The sequence below is a fragment of the Carassius gibelio genome, chromosome B9, assembly GCF_023724105.1.
Source record: "Carassius gibelio isolate Cgi1373 ecotype wild population from Czech Republic chromosome B9, carGib1.2-hapl.c, whole genome shotgun sequence".
NCBI classification, from domain to species: domain Eukaryota; kingdom Metazoa; phylum Chordata; class Actinopteri; order Cypriniformes; family Cyprinidae; genus Carassius; species Carassius gibelio.
Window position 1 is genome coordinate 6808177 of NC_068404.1, and position 18175 is coordinate 6826351.

Genomic DNA, 18175 nt, shown 5'->3' on the forward strand with positions numbered 1-18175 from the left:
CGTGAAATCGATTCAGACTTATGTGCCCTCTAGAAGCTTGCGTTCTGCAAGTGTACATCACTTGATTGTGCCATCCCAAAGAAGCACAAAGTCACTTTTACGGACTTAAATTAAATGTTCCCTCCTGGTGTAATGACCTCCCCAACTCAATCTGAGCAGCTGAGTCCTTAGCCATCTTCAAGAATCAGCTTAAAACTCATCTCTTCCATCTTTATTTGACCCTCTAACTTTAAAACTCACTTTTCTAATTCTATTCTTAAAAAAATATAACTACCTTTCTAATCATTTTGTATTCTATTTTCTTTTCATTTATTATGCAATTGTATGTGTGTGTGTGTGTGTGTGTGTGTAAAGACCTCTAACACTAGCTTGCTCTATTCTTTCACTTTAACTTTTTTTATTCTATCCGTTTTCTTTTTATTTATTATATTATTTAAAATCCCATGCTATGTGTACTGTGTTAACCTAACTGAGACTTTTTATAGCACTTATATATCATTGCTCTTTTTGTTGTTTTTGATTGCTTCCACTGTCTTCATCTGTAAGTCGCTTTGGATAAAAGCATCTGCTAAATGAATAAATGTAAATGTAAATTTCATGTTTGAAAACCACAATACCTTTCAGGAGGCACATTTGGTCCAATTCTGCATAGATGCTCTAGCTGGTTCTTTTAAGAAACATAAACCATTAGAGGCCGGACACTAGTGACACTACACATTTTTCAGTACATCTCATATTCATTATTCTCTGTGTCTGAGAGCACCTTGAAGGGATGGTAGTAGATGTCTCTGGCCTGGAAGCGGGAGCAGAGAGGTGGATCCAGAGGCGCATCCAGTTCCCCTTTAATGTGCTCCTATTAGATCAAAACCAACATAGCAAACAGTACAGGTTGGGAAATACATTTTCAGAAAAAGAAATCAGAAAAGTGGACAAAAGAGAGCAATTAAATACTAGTTGTGAATGGGAGTGTGTCTACCACATCCACTTCTTGATCTGATAGGTCAAAACACATCTTTATAGCAGGTGTAAATGGGGCCAAAAAGCATGAGTTAAAGGACAGATCTCTTGACTGGTGAGTCTGCTTCTGTAACCACAGGGATGGCTGTAGATACAGCAATGGTTGTCCTCACCTCCAGCAGTTTGTAGTAGTGCTGTGCTGACATGAGAAACCATCCATCTTCCAGCTGCATCTCTCGATTCTCCAGCAGGTTATTGAGAACTGGCAACACGTTCCTCTCTGCCTTCTCCAGCCCCTCCAACACCAGAATCCAGCCCTCAGATACAGCTTGGACACTGCACACTGAAGGAGACAGTTAAAAGAAAGGAGCATGTAGAGGCACCTTGGAGGAAGTGAGCTGATTCTGAATATGATATCTGGGTTATGGGTTATTAGAACAGGACTTTGATGACAACAATATGCAGAATGAGGGCAGGGACACAAGCTCAGTTTAACTCTCTGGTTCAACAACCTTCATGTCACTGTTCTAGAGCACAATACTCTGAAGAAGTATTTGAGAAGCAACTTTTTGCCACAAAATATCACAGCTGGCATGAGGTTTACAGCAGAAGGGTTTTTGGATTTTAATTTTTTTTTTTTTTTGTGGTAAGAAAGGCTTACATTTTTGAGAATAACTAGCAAAAGAGTTGTTTGGCATAATCTGTATTATAATAATTTCTTACTATATATATATTTACAGTGGTGGCCAAACTTATTAGAACAATAAAAATGGTTTTAAGTCAGTTCTTTCCATCTTTTGCTGTAGTATGTCAGTTTTACATTACATTTTACATTATGTTTTAGAAATTAGCATCTCCATAAAGCTTGTCAGCAGATAGAAGCATAAAGTGCTCCAAAATCTCCTGGTAGACGGCTGCATTGACTTTGGACTTGATAAAACACAACGGAGCAACACCAGCAGACATCACAGCAATTCAAATTATCATTGACTTCAGAAACTTCACACTGGACTTCAAACAGCTTGGATGCTGTTCCTCTCCAGTCTTCCTCCAGACTCCAGGCCTTGATTTCCAAATGAAATGCTTAATTTACTTTCATCTGAAAAGAGGACTTTGGATAACTGAGCAATTGTCCAATTCTTTTTATCCTCTGCCCAGGTAAGATGCTTCTGACGTTGTTTCTGTGGCTTAGTAGCCCTGTTCCTGAAGACGTCTGAGTGTGATGACTTTTGATGCACTGACTCCAGATTCAGTCCACTCCTTGTGAAGCTCTCCCAAGTGTTTGAACCGGCTTTGCTTGACAGTATTGTTAAGCCTGTGGTCATCCCTGTTGCATGTGCACCTTTTCCAACCCAATTTCTTCCTTCCAGTCAACTTTGCACTTAATATGCTTTGATACAGCACTCTGTGAACATCCAGCCATTTCAGTAATGACCTTCTGTGACTTACCCTCTTTATGGAGGGTGTCAGTTATCTTATTCTGGACCATTATTGTGGATTCAAAGAAAAAAAAAAACTTGAATTTATACTGTAGGGATGGTTATTTAATGAATCTCAAAAATAAATATTCTCATATTTTGAGATATTGGATTTTTTACTTTCATCATCAAAATAACAACAACAAAAAATAGTTTACATGTAATGAATCTAGAATGTGACACTTTTCTGTCTTGAGGAGGACTTCCTGTCTGTACTGTGTTCATCTGTCATTTTACCCACTTCACAGAGCAGTTCACTTCTATTCTTGACACATACTGCTTTTTTTAGCTCTTGCCCCATTTGTGGTCTGAATCTCTAAATCTTGTCTGTTATGAAGATGCAGCCATGCACACATGTGTACAAGAATAAAACAGCATTGACGTCAAAGGCAGGAAATTCTGGGCTACTCGAATGACCACAAAACTAGTCGCTATATAATTAGGTTAACATGTAAATACATGGCTGATTGTGTGGGAACAGGGCCTATAAATATGTCGCCAGATGGTCCAAATTTAGCTCAAGACCCATATCCAATCTGAATACCATAATCACATAATTACTAGAAATGCCTGTGATGCAGAGTAGAAAGACTAGTTAAAACCTCAGACCAGTGTGTTTATCAATGACACGACAAATTGTAAATAGCTGAGCTAAATGCCTTTTGACCTGCTTGACCCCAACAAGGAAAGAAAAGAAAAAGCCAAAGAAAAGCCAAACAGGAAAGAGTTTTTTTGACCACAAGTAACTTTCCCTTGACTTCCTACACAATAATGCCTGCTTGGTCTGTGGCGGAATAATGAAGAGCAGAACATAAAAATGTAATATCATGTATAATTATGAAACGGATAGTTGCATTTTAAAGCTTATACGTATGATAGGTGCTAAAAAAAACGATTGTGCTTTAATATATTCATAAAATCTTTAGCATTGTTATTGTTTTTACCTAAAACTAGAACTTTTCAAAATCATTTTTGTTAATTGGAATATAGCAGAAATAAAATATAAATACTTAAAAACTTTAATAAAAAAGATTAACTGAAATAAAATAAGTTTTAAGTTGAAGTACTAAACTTAGTATCAAAACCTAATAAAATGACAAAAGCACAAAACTACTTAAACTAATATACAAAACTTAGTGCCATTTTTACTAACACCTTGCACCAGCGCAAACCGCTTTTTGGCGTTAAACGTACTGTGGCTTCTTTAATACACTTTTTCTTCATTTGCGGCTATGCTACTTTACACTGCGTTAAGTATATTGCATTGGTCACTCTAATTTGCCCCATTTAGTAAAACTGACCCTAAAATGAAAGTTATATAAACTGAAAATATGCAAATAAAAGCAATTTATAAAATATTAACAAATTCTAAATTTGTATGCTTTATGATACTAAAATAACAGTCAAATGCCCTGAATGCGATTGGCTAGAATTTTTTTTTTTTTTTTCTGATAATGCCCTTGATAATGTTTCTGCCCAACTTCCTGTTTCAACAGGAAACAAGCCATTCTTAAGTCTCTAAGGAATGTTCTTAATAAAAGTGTTAGTCCTTAATATTTTATTATATGTAGTAACCATTAATGCAATAATCCATATGTGGGTGTTCTGTAATGTAAATAATGAGCAGACAACATTCTTCAGCCCTACATTCTCAATACAGAATGGCCTTTTGTAGCTAACTGCATAAATTAAACACTATCTTATCGACTTTTGAGCAGAGAAAACCTCTATGAAAACTTGATCATTCAGGCTAAACCGTTTCCTATTCACACATAAAGGCTAGTTAACTGGTAGTGGTATGCCTGACACACAAAGCTTGTTATATAGGTCTAAAAATGAGCGCAGGACCCAGGAGAGCCGTGAGCTGCTCTAGTTAACACCCAGCCCCCACATGCAGCCCACCTTAAAACAAGACATCCACGTCTGCTGCCTATCCATCACTCCACACAGCTGAAACAAGCACAAGTGACGGAATCTGATTCAACACTAGAAGCTTGGACTTATTGCATTGGTAGCTTGGTGCATTAAATCGAAGCCAAAAGCTATTCAATACACCATCTGCTTAAGGCACAATTCATTATCAAAATGCTTTAGAATCAGGAGCTCTGGACCTAATGACTCTGATTGCAAAGGTTATGACCCCATATACCATTTACACAGGCTCAGGGACCGTTTCCAGGGTAACATGTCACCATTTCCTCACTGTGCGATTAGATATGAGCAGAACAGAGGAGCTGTGGCTAATAATTAAATGCCTGGGAAGACAAATCTGAATAAGTGGATATAACTGATCATATGGACTTCGGATGAAAAGAGAAAGATTTCCCAGATCTTGTTGGAATTAATCTCCATTAACCATGAAACTGAGTAAAGGATGGCCTCTTTAGTGACAGGAAGGACACCCCATGGCTGAAGTAGACCTGGGTGACAGTTTTGTTCCCAATAAATATAATAATAATATAATATAATATAATATAATATAATATAATATAATATAATATAATATAGTGTAAATTATCATTTTAATTGATAATTTAATTGATCATTTTTTATTATTTTCCACATTTTTATTGAAAATTGCTTTTACGATGGGATATAAGATTTGTAAAGGAGGGGGAAAAATGTCTGTTGAAAGGCAGATTTGAACCTGGGTTGATCGCATCAAAAAGACACACTTTACCACCTACGCCACTGAAGCTGACAGTTGTCTGGCGTCTTTTATAGTGTTGACTAGCCCTGTCGTTTGTGGGTGGAGCTAGTGTAAATTGTCTCTGCCAACAAGATGGGCTATTTGCACTTAGCGTAAATAGACACTCCGTAATCATATGATATAATATAATAGTCAAATAATAGTGCCTATTTTTCTTTCTTTTTTAAAAAAAAAGGACCAATTAGAAACAAGATTTCAATTTTTCATTCTGGGATAGAAAAATGAATAAACAGCTTCAATATTCGATTTCTACAATTGCGCAGGAGTTAAATGCCCCTTTCTGCTGATTGGTCAGCCAAAAATCAAACCGTGCCGTTATCAGTTCTTCCGCAGTGTCACACAGCAGAATAATAGACCTCCGCTGCTGCAGGTGAAGAGCTCGACACAACTCGTACTGGAACAGAGCCTAGACAGGGCTTTCTTCTGTGTAGGCCAGTGGTTCTTAAAGTGATAGGAGGTCCACTAAATAATTAGCTATAGCCTACCGTATTTTACAGACTGCAAAGTCGCTTTTGTAGAAGAATGGAAGGTGAAAGACCTCTACTTGCCTGGTCTACGTAAAAGGCAGCTCCAGACCGAATCTCTCTGCGATGTTTGAGATCAGTCTCAGTAGTATCTCTCGAGAGGTCAACATACCCCACTCCCCACTTTGTTAATTCCTAGCAAATAAGAAAAATAAATTAATTAAAAGAGGAAAGACTGTAAAGGATATAGTTGCATGTTTCACTTTGCAGAAATTGAGCAAGTATTGTGGGGTGATAATGCTTGAAATTACATTTACATTTATTCATTTAGCTGACGCTTTTATCCAAAGCGAATATAACAATTGCTATATCTGTTCCCGGCTGCTATATATATTAATATTTATGATATTTAAATCACGTTAATTGATTGTTTTGTGTATTTGCTATGATACAATTTTAATAAAATCTCTAATTTAATTTAAAATGTTATCCTGTATCCAACATTTTTGTTTGATTGTATTGTTAAGCAATAATACAACTAATATCTCAAAACTAATGTCACATTTATGAACCATTTCTGCAGAGTAACCACACTATACAAACTGACACATACTATGATTTACTGGCACAAGTTCTGGATTTCAGGGAGACTTGAGCACATATGAGATCTCGCCCATCTTTACAGTGTCACCTGTGGAGAAAAAAAATGGATCAATTAAATAGCAGCACAAAGCTAGTGTAACATAAACAAACATATATCATATTTGGAGTATTGATTTACAAACATCCTTGTCAACAGAGCAGGCATTTATTTTAAAACGTCAATATTTACTGAAACGTCAAAGACGCATATAAACATATCTGAAGACAGAATACAAAACAAAAGGAACTTGGTGGGCTATTTTTGACCTGTGAGTTAATAATGTAATACTTTGAGTGACGGGTTAATCTCTAAACCTGCTTAATAACAATCTATAAAGGCAAGAATATGATGTCCAGTGTTTATCTTTGACTCAGTCAGCATAATGCCTGCTTGGTCTGTGGCGGAATAATGAAGAGCAGAACATAAAAATGTAATATCATGTATAATTATGAAACGGATAAATGCATTTTAAAGCTTATACGTATGATAGGTGCTAAAAAAAACGATTGTGCTTTAATATATTCATAAAATCTTTAGCATTGTTATTGTTTTTAACTAAAACTAGAACTTTTCAAAATCATTTTTGTTAATTGGAATATAGCAGAAATAAAATATAAATACTTAAAAACTTTAATAAAAAAGATTAACTGAAATAAAATAAGTTTTAAGTTGAAGTACTAAACTTAGTATCAAAACCTAATAAAATGACAAAAGCACAAAACTACTTAAACTAATATACAAAACTTAGTGCCATTTTTACTAACACCTTGCACCAGCGCAAACCGCTTTTTGGCGTTAAACGTACTGTGGCTTCTTTAATACATTTTTTCTTCATTTGCGGCTATGCTACTTTACACTGCGTTAAGTATATTGCATTGGTCACTCTAATTTGCCCCATTTAGTAAAACTGACCCTAAAATGAAAGTTATATAAACTGAAAATATGCAAATAAAAGCAATTTATAAAATATTAACAAATTCTAAATTTGTATGCTTTATGATACTAAAATAACAGTCAAATGCCCTGAATGCGATTGGCTAGAATTTTTTTTTTTTTTTTTTCTGATAATGCCCTTGATAATGTTTCTGCCCAACTTCCTGTTTCAACAGGAAACAAGCCATTCTTAAGTCTCTAAGGAATGTGCTTAATAAAAGTGTTAGTCCTTAATATTTTATTATATGTAGTAACCATTAATGCAATAATCCATATGTGGGTGTTCTGTAATGTAAATCCAAAAAGCGAATTGTTAACAATTGCTATATCTGTTCCCGGCTGCTATATATATTAATATTTATGATATTTAAATCACGTTAATTGATTGTTTTGTGTATTTGCTATAATACAATTTTAATAAAATCTCTAATTTAATTTAAAATGTTATCCTGTATCCAACATTTTTGTTTGATTGTATTGTTAAGCAATAATACAACTAATATCTCAAAACTAATGTCACATTTATGAACCATTTCTGCAGAGTAACCACACTATACAAACTGACACATACTATGATTTACTGGCACAAGTTCTGGATTTCAGGGAGACTTGAGCACATATGAGATCTCGCCCATCTTTACAGTGTCACCTGTGGATAAAAAAATGGATCAATTAAATAGCAGCACAAAGCTAGTGTAACATAAACAAACATATATCATATTCGGAGTATCGATTTACAAACATCCTTGTCAACAGAGCAGGCATTTATTTTAAAACGTCAATATTTACTGAAACGTCAAAGACGCATATAAACATATCTGAAGACAGAATACAAAACAAAAGGAACTTGGTGGGCTATTTTTGACCTGTGAGTTAATAATGTAATACTTTGAGTGACGGGTTAATCTCTAAACCTGCTTAATAACAATCTATAAAGGCAAGAATATGATGTCCAGTGTTTATCTTTGACTCAGTCAGCACCTGACGAGGTGATGAGGAGTCTGAGCTCTTCTCCTGACATCAGGAGACCAGAATTTGGCGAATCCTTCTCGCAGCAACAGTGGCCGCTGTGCCTTTGAATAACATACGCGATTGCATCCTGAACCTTTGAAAAGTGCTGTTAAACTTCAAATATATCGGCTACAATATAATATGTCCACTGTCGCCATGCTCGCATCATAAGTGTTTACACCAGCAGTGGATACACACTGGACAGCTCTAGAAGGAAGCATTTAGGCGATGGACAGAACCCGTCCATTTACCACATCTTCCGTGTGGAACGGGCTGCTGCTTCGTGAGTTCCGAGTAATAAGATTGTAACGGCTCCACGGGAAACAAACTTACAAGATCTTTCCAGAAGCGCGGATTATCAGGAATAACTCAAAAAAAGTTCTGTTGAAGTTAGGGGTTTTTTCGTAATGTAGTTTGGTTGTAAGTGGCAGACTATTTGGAATATAAATAAATAAATAAATAAATAAAAACGAATAATGAGACATATCGTCTCGTTGTAGTAGCTCACTTTAATGATTTTATTACAGTGTTCATATATGAAGTCAGTGACTCTATGAGCTAATGCATAATGTTATAAATATATACGAAATCGTGCAATCCTTGATCACATAAAACAAAACTATTTGTATGTTGCTTTATTTAAAATCTGTATGTAAAGTGACGTCATATAAATTAACATGTCTTTCCAAACAAACATAAACGCGTGCTTTTCTAGTGATGGTTTATTGTTTCTCAGTCTTTAAAATATGGGATAATGTCACTGATCTGTATATGAGTCTTTATCATATAGATCAGTGGATAATGTGTAGAAAGCAGGTTCCCTGACGTCACGCACAGCGCTTCGAATCCTTTTCTAGGGATTTGACATCTATCACGTGGAGAGAAGGAGGCTCAGCCTGTGGGAGACCCTGAGTGAGCGGGGAGGAGTGGAGAAAGGGAAATAACAGACTCGAGCCACGAGTGAAAGCAGCGCTTGATCAGTGCTGAAGCGTGTGCGCGCGGAGAGATCTCGAGCTCAGGACTGTGGGAGACTATGGAAGATGATTGCCAATACACTCGCAGCCCAGCCTGGGAAGAACTGGTCAGTACTGCTGCACGTTATCCGTTCAGATACACATCACATAGGTGCTTTATATCCGCGCATACGTGCTGATAGATTCTAACATGATGTTAGTACGCACTTGATCTTTGATCGTGTCTTATCGCGATGGTTTCTTCCCTTCTTCAGTTCTTCCTTGTGTTGAGCTATTCGATCATTAGACGAGTTCGCATTCCGCTACAAACTGGGGAACTTCTGGACGGGATTGATTTAGACATTAGCTATAAGTAGAATCAGAATCGAACTGAACAATGAACAAAGTAGTATAGTGATTTGTTTTAAATACACAGTGGGAAACATAATCAAGCCGCAGTTATTCTTGGTGGCATTCCGCTGTTAGCTTTTCTGAGCTATTTAAAGTTACAACTGAATGAGAGGAAATGTGCAGTGACCCATTTTCAAATAGAGGGTGAAATGGAAGTAAATAAATGTTGTTAATGTGTTTGGTGCTGTTTAGATCCGCATTTCGATCTAGGAAGGCTCTTTTGCGACATGTTTATTAAATACACCTGTGAATGAAAAGAATATTTGGACGGATGATCTAGGCTTTAAAATCAATAGGGTTTGTGTTTATTTCAACTGTTTGAATTCACAAACCATCACAAACACATTTTGCAGATTATTTAAAAAACTGTTAGCTACTCACTTAAGGCTGTTATGTGTGGTATCGTGAATAAATGTATAATGTATCAACATGACAGTAAGAGAAATCATCTGAAGTGAAACTATTAGCTTGAAAATGAATCTCTGAGGAGGATCGTCTCTGACAAGCATCGTATAACCAAAAAATATTTGGCCTCCACTTGAAGCTCAACAGTCTGGTTTTATACAAAACGTTTTTGTTGATATACTAGCGAGTAGTGACATGTAAATGTGTAATAAAGAGAGAAATACTCACGGTAATTATGTTTTGTGATGTGGGTGTAGTGTTAATACACATCCTGTTGCTATGGTTACCGTCTCACGCGAACGGGATTTCTGCTTGTATAGTTTAGGCCTAATCTAACTTTTATTTTGTAAATACTGCATATATATATATATATATATATATATATATATATATATATATATATATATATATATATATATATGCAGTATTTACAAAATAAAAGTATATGTAAATAAATATAACTACTAGGCTGATTGTTTATGCAGTGATCCTGGACCATAAAACCAGTTTTTATTTTAATCATCCGAAAGCAGAATAAATAGCTTTTCATTAATGTATATTTTGTTAGGGTATTTGGCTTAGATACAAATATTTATATATCTGGAATCTGTAAAATAATAATAAGAATAATAATACATCAAAATATTGAGAAAATCATCTTTAAATTTGTCCAAATTAAGTTCTTAGCAATACATTTTACTAACCAAAAATTAAGATTTGATATATTTTTGTTAGGACATTTCCAATCTTTTTTTTTTTTTTTTTTACCATTTATCTTCATGGAACATGACCTTTATAACATGATGATTTTTGGCATACAAGAAAAATCGATGATTTTGATCCACACAGCTATGCTCCAAATATCCCCGTGCTTATGACTGGTTTTGTGCTCCAGGGACACAAACTGTATTTTTGTAAAAGCGGTACCCAGCCCCCCTCGATCTAGTAGTTTAATGTCATTGTGGTAGAATCTGCCCCCCTCACAGCACTTTTTGTTCGGGACGCGCCAACAATGTCCAGAACGCAGTCTGTCTGGCAGCTCTGAGGCTGTGGGTTTGTAGTCGGCTATAATGTTACAGGAGAAACATCTGTTGCTGTGTCCTCGCCATAGTTTGTGAGGTGCGCGTCCGCCGCTAGGGTTTGCTACAGTGATCTCCTCAGCCCTGCTGCAGCTCAGCAGCCGTGTTCAGACACGAACATGAACACTGGCCGGCTGGGAAAGTTTCAAAGCAGCTCACTGACAAAAGCGCACTGAGCGAATGTCTGGAGACGCGCAGGAAACGCAAAAGCATGACGGCCAAGAGAACCGCTTTCCAGCCGCTGTCCAGCTCCCGCATCCCGGCGGAGAGGAAGGGAGCGGCTGGGCGCCTTCATAACCCCGAGCCCTGTGCTTCTTCCCCGCAGGAGCCGGAGAAACCAGCGGCGTCCGCCTCGGGGCTCCCCGCCTCGGGGGCTGTCGGGGTCTCCGGGCCGGTGCTGGACGAGTCATCCGACAGCGAGGGAGAGCAGGAAGGGCCGCAGAAACTCATCAGGAAAGTGTCAACCTCCGGGCAGATACGAAGCAAGGTAAGACATGTTGTTTCATATCTGAAGCCAGTGCTGTGTGTGTGTGTGTTTTGCTGTTCGTGTCCAGGCCGGTAAGCAGCGGATGGTGCTACTGTAGCACATGGGAGACATCCATGAGCTCGTTTAACATTGAGCTTTTCGCTTTTCCAGCTTCACACATCTGGAATGATTGCAGATTGATCAGGAATGTTGCATCGCTCGTGCCATAATTCATCTCTTATATTGAGCATGCATTAATGCAGTTCAGTCAGCAGTGCTCGACTTTACAGAGCCTTCAACCTGTTGATATACAGTCATGACCACTTGTTGAAAGAACTGTTTCAAGATTATGGATAGGCTTTTCTTTTCTTTTCTTTTCTTTTCTTTTCTTTACATTTAGTAATTTTGTTTTCATAATGCACCATTAATCTTTTGGTTTAGTTAGTCACTAATAATTTTAATGGCATAAAATGTATATTAGTATCATATTAATAATTATTGTGAAATAATACGTAATATAATAGGCCTAAGATCATATTAGTATATTAAATAGTAACTTAAATTCAAACACTTTTCTCTGGATTTTGCATGTGATTGTGTCAAAATAAAGGTGCTTTACAATGCCATAGAAGAACCTTTTTTTGTCTAAATGTTTCCATAAAGCACCCTTAACATCTCAAGAACCTTTCTCTTTCACAAAAGTTTTTTTTTTTGTGGTGAAAGAAGGTTATTCAGATTTTATAAAGGTAAGAAAGAGATTAATCTTTAAAGAACCTTTGACTGAAAAATGGTTATTCTATGGCATAGCTGTGTATAGTCTTTTAAGCACCTTTATTTTTAAGAGTACATTACATTTTTACCTTAAATCATACATGTGTGACATTGAGACATAAGTTTAGTATAATAAAATATTGTATTTTTAAAGAAAATATCGGTCTGCTGATCCTTGGTTGAAGGCATCCTCTGCTTTTGGACAATAACACTCTTTTGCCTGTTCACTGAATTCAGTGCAAAATGATTTGTTGACCTTTTCACACACACACACACACACACACACACACACACACACACACACACACACACACACACACACACACACACACACACACACACACACACACACACACACACATATTTTAACTCATTGATCTTAATTTATTTAAAGGTATGCTCCTTTGTGTCTGAATGAAGACTGATTATCACATATTTACATACTTGTAAGCCCTCATAAACCCATTCAATGCTATCATGGCCTTTGATGGGTAATTTGATGAATGGTAATTGAAAGTTCTTGATTCTGCTCTCCTGTTTGGAAAGACGACACCTCAGCAGTCTTGCCCCACTTTAGACGTGACACAATAAAGTTCCTCTTTTCTGACCAGAACAAATCCACTTAATTATTGAGTGCTGCTCTCCACCCCCTACATTATTTAGGAGGCTATATTTAGAGACTGGCTGTTCTGGATGTGGAAGGGGCGGATCTTTTGTAATGCTAAACCACCCCACATGTGTAAATAAAGCCTCCTTCAACAAGAATCATTCAGAAACATCACTTCTCCTCTCATCAGTCAATGTAGAGTTATTGATGAATGCTACTACACATTTCCACTCTAGGATTTTAATTTTTTTTTTTTTATTTGATAAAAGTATAGCAATTGTGACATGCATTGATTGACTTGTTTGAGATCGTTGCTGAACAAGTTTATTTATTTTTTATGTTTATTTTTTGAGTTAGGTGTGTTTAAAGTGATCTAAACATTTGCAAAAAAAAAAAAATGTAAGCCTATTAAATTCATCAAAACAGTAATGACATTCACATTGTTACAATTTCAATTAAAATGTATTTTTGTTTTTAATATTGGAAGACTGGAGTAATGGCTTCTGAAAATTCAGCTTCAGAGTCACAGGAATGAATTACATTTAAAAAATATATTACAGTAAAAATAGATTTTATTAAAATTTGATGGTTTTACTGTATTTACTGTTTTTCTTTTTTAATCAAACATATGTAGCATTGGCGAGCTTAAGGAACGTCTTTCAACTTACTTTAAAAAAATAAAAAAATAAATATCACTATATATTTGAACATTTTAATTATTACAAACTTTTGACCGGTGGGGGATAAACTATATATATTATTATGTTATTAAATATTATATTACACTTAACAAAATTATAAACGCAACAATTTAGTTTTTGCCCCCATTTTTCATAAGCTGAACTAAAAAATCTTAAGACTTTTTCTAAGTACACAAAAGGCCTATTTCTCTCAAATATCGTTCACAAATCTGTCTAAATCTGTGTTAGTGAGCACTTCTGCTTTTCTGAGATAATCCATCCACCTCACAGGTGTGGCATATCAAGATGCTGATTAGACAGCATGATTATTGCACAGGTGTGTCTTAGACTAGACACAATAAAAGCCCACTCTAAAATGTGCAGAAAACAACAAAACACATATCAGTCAAACGCTAGAAATAACCTGTTTTAGACGCCTGCATGGAGTTTTTGTGGAGTAAGTATTTGTCTTTCTCAGCAGACTAGAATAATCAGAGCGCTGAGGAAGTGCATTTGTTTTTCAAGAGTTATTCTCCAGTGCATGTGTGTTTATATTAGACGGCTCATGTGCCTCCCATTGCCCTGGTAACTCTGTGGAGAGCAGCTAATGTTCAGACCATCTGTGTTCAGGCGAGCTGAGGGTGAGCGTGAGCACTCGTGAGCTGGGGATGGAAGGTGCTGTGTTGTCGTGTTGGTCAGTGGGCTGTGATGTGTGCAGATCAGGTGTAATGGAGCATGTCTCAATGCTGTCCCAAATCATTGTTTGCTTAATATGGGCTCTTCACAGACTGTCCTGTGCGTCCTCCTGATCGCTCCATATGCTGTGGATCTTCTACTGTTTGACTGACATTTTTCTGGGCCATAGTAAATATCCACCCAATCTTCACTGAGCTAATTGAGGGAGCAGGGAGTGCTATGTGTGGCAGCTTTGGCTTCGAGTAACACGTCAGGGCATGATATCCAAATAAACGTGTGTTGTTGTTTTTTTCAAAAGTAAAAACAAAAGGAAGAAAAAAAAATCAGTGCTGTTTTGTGTCTTGTTCATTTGTGGGCTTAGTTTCCGTAGCAACATCACTCCTCCTGTTTCTCTAGCAAGTCTTCCTATGTGTGAATTCAGTTTTACAAATTCACAGTATTCCTGATTTTATAAATTGTACAACATGAAAAATAATATCAAGATCCTTTATAATATAATATAATATAACATAATATAATATAATATAATATAATATAATATAATATAATATAATATAATATAATATAATATAATATAATATAATCCTAAAATGTACTTATAATTAGCAATGTTAATTGTATATTATCTATCTATCTACCTATCTATCTATATATATATATATTTTTTTTTTATTTTTATTTTTTATTTTTTATTTTTTTAAGAAAAAGAGAAAAAAAATCTAGCCTTGCTGGCTGACATTATTTCTATAATTTGTGAATAATATATAATATAACTGATTATTTAAACAGTGTTCCTCTGTTCTTAGTAAACCTGTGCTATGTAAGTTTTCCTTTGCTCCTTGATGTCATTAAAATCCTCTCGATTGATGTACTCCTCGTCTCCTTCGTTCCTCGCTCCGCACTCCTCTCAGAAGTGCACCCCTGACATATATAGGCTATATAATCTGTTTCACAAAGCAATATTTAGGCTGTAATGCTTATTTGACACATGCTAATATAAATATTTGATATAATGTGTGTGTAATATGAAATGTATCGTGTATAATATATATCATTTTTTCAAATATATACGGTTTTAAACTTAGAACTGTGAACAATACACAGTGCATTTTAGAAAACAGGAATGCAGCGAAAAGATTAGTTACTTATTATTATGCGATTATACACACACACATATATGTGTATATATATATATATATATATATATATATATATATATATATATATATATGTGTGTGTGTGTGTGTATAAGCAGTTTCAAAATGCAATATTTATTAATTATTAATTTGACACAGTATAATATGCAGCTAAATATAAATAAATATAACAGTTTTAAGAAGAATACCCCCCCAAAAAAAAACAAAAAAAAAAACAGGAGTGCATTGATATGATGAGCACAGCTGGGGTCTGTGTTTCTTGTACAGATCTGACTGAAGCTCTGTTGGCTGATGCCTTGTAATTAAGTGGGAGAGCTCAAGTGTACTAGAAGAGCTTCTGATCCTCCCGCCCCCAACAGACATCAATAGAGAGGGAATACTCTCTCTCTCATATCTCCATACACATGCCAACACCAGGAGACCACAGCTGCCTGGCCCGATGAAGCTTCTTATGAGCTATGAAGTTTACAGACTACATGAAACACACTTAATGTGATACAATGGGATCTCCAAGTGAAACTGAGGATGTAGCAGGAAATGATGTAAACTGATTTGGAATTGTTTTATTGGTTTGGTGGTCAAATATTGGAGGGTTCAAAGTGACGACAGTTCGGAATACAGTCAAAAGATAAATATTGTGAAATATTATTACAATAGAGATGAGGATCTTACTTGTTCCTTTCACGGCATTCCTGTGAAATCATCTGGATTCTCCTGTTTTTCATCATTATTAGACTACATCACTGTATCTGTCTTCCTGTCTTATCTGGGCTGATGTAATTGATGATAATTAGATGAATTTAATAGTGCAGTTAGAAGAATAGATCAGAGATTGTGTTTAGAGTTCAAGTGATGCGTAGGCAGATGACCTTCATATCCATCATAACTTCATCTCACAGTGATTTAATCTCGGTAAATGAACAAATCATTTTTTTAAATGGATGATTTATTATTTAATTGCTGTTTATCATAAGACTTGTAGAATCGAGAGCTCTTGATTTTTCAGTTGAAATGGATTTGGTTAAACCAGTTGAACTGGTTAATTTCTACATAAAGATTACTCATTGTTCACATTGTTTGTTTATGAGACAGAACATCTTTATCAATACACGCAACAGAGTTTTGTTTAAATAAAGTATATTTTAATTAAAATGCAGTAAAATATGAATAGCTTCTCAATGTAATAATGCAATGCAAAACAAATGGGTTTCTAACAAATACATAAATGTCTATTTTTCAGAAGAAGAATCAGATCTGGCAATGTTAGGGCTCTCTTTACCAGGAGAGGCTGAACATGTGGAAGCTGAGATCCAGGTGCATAGATAGACGAGGGGAAATCCATGATAAAATCTGTCCTTATGTCTGACAAGTTCTCTTATTGAGTTAAGAGAGTCTGCTGAGTTCTGTATCCTGTGTCCTGTGCACTAATGCATGAATGAGAGGCACTGCTGATTCAATTGTGGAGCTGCAGGATGGGATTTGCCACAGGCGTGTAGCATACACTCACCCCATGGTCAATCCCTTAAATGCTGGCTGTGGCCTGCTATAGAGACCTGTACCTGTGTCCTTGCTATTGGTAATAAAGATTTGGCACATTGTGCATAGATAATGTCAAATCAGTGTTTAATACTAAGTAGCACAGAGAAGGTGGGAAATGGTTATTAAATGGAACATTATTGGACCCCCATTAAATCTTGTTCATTAAATCCCCCATTAAAAATTTCCAAATGTAATTTCTAGATTCCATTTTTTTCCCATAATAGATCTATTAAATTGTAGTCATTAAAAAGCATTTCTAGTTTATTATTTTAATTATAATGAAAGTTGTACAATTGAACAACTATTTTTAAGTTGTTAAGTTATGGGGAAGTCGTTGACTGCTAACCCCTAGGGTTGTGGGTTCAAATCTCGGGCTGGCAATACCACGACTTAGGTGCCCTTGAGCTAGGCATCGAACCCCCAACTGCTCCCCGGGCACCGCAGCATAAATAAAAGTGTGTGTGTTCACTGCTCTGTGTGTGTGCGTGCTTTGGATGGGTTAAATGCAGAGCATGAATACTGAATATGGGTCACCATACTTGGCTGAATGTCACATCAATTTCTTTTTTTCTTTTTCTTTTTAGGGCCCCATCAAATTCAGATTTTTCCCAAATTCCACATTTTCCATTTACATATTTCTGAATTACATTGTAATTGTTTGATTACATTTTAATAATCAACAGGCATGTCTAATCAGCTGAATGCATATAACTTTAACTTTTTCCCACAGAAATACTGTTATCTGTTATCTAAAATTTACAACTATTTATTATTATTAGTTTTTTATTTAATGTAGATTTGATCAAAATAAAAGCTGGCATTCAATACAATAAAATGAAAATTTTGCAGTTCCTTTTTTTGCATAGAAAGTGCTGCACAGTAGAGTTTTAGTGTTTAAAAAATGGAAGAAAAATTATGTGGTATTCCTTAAAAATAAAGTTATATAATTGTAATTTTATTACTATTACATCGAGATTTATACATTCTACCTTACAATATGTAATATATTTCTTTCACAAGTACTTCTTTACTTTACAATTACATTATTTTGAAAGGTTTTCATGAAGATCTTTGTATTCCGTGACATTTAATGTTATACTTTTAATTTAATTTTTATGACTGGATTCCACAATTCTGTCCACATTTTCCACATTTTCCACATCACGGAGATCATAGTGCCCTACATTATAGGAGATTTTCTTTGTAGTAAAATGC

General features: G+C 35.6%; 1 protein-coding gene and 1 pseudogene across 4 annotated transcripts in view; one reads left to right on the plus strand and one right to left on the minus strand.

The window, feature by feature from the left end:
- Positions 1-8451, minus strand: part of LOC127964328 (von Willebrand factor A domain-containing protein 8-like) — a 43954-nt pseudogene extending 35503 nt beyond the window's left edge.
- Positions 8452-9112: 661 nt separating this feature from the next.
- The window catches only part of LOC127965131 (diacylglycerol kinase eta), a 73578-nt gene continuing 64515 nt past the window's right edge, over positions 9113-18175 (plus strand). Inside the window, exons 1-2 of one of the 4 annotated variants that reach the window (XM_052565723.1) lie at positions 9113-9277; positions 11370-11531. In XM_052565723.1, the coding sequence (XP_052421683.1) occupies positions 9230-9277; positions 11370-11531 (210 nt within the window). In that variant the 5' untranslated portion in view covers positions 9113-9229. Of the gene's footprint in view, positions 9278-11050; positions 11532-18175 lie in introns of those variants that run through there. The other 3 variants (XM_052565726.1, XM_052565722.1, XM_052565724.1) reach the window with 3 other exon arrangements.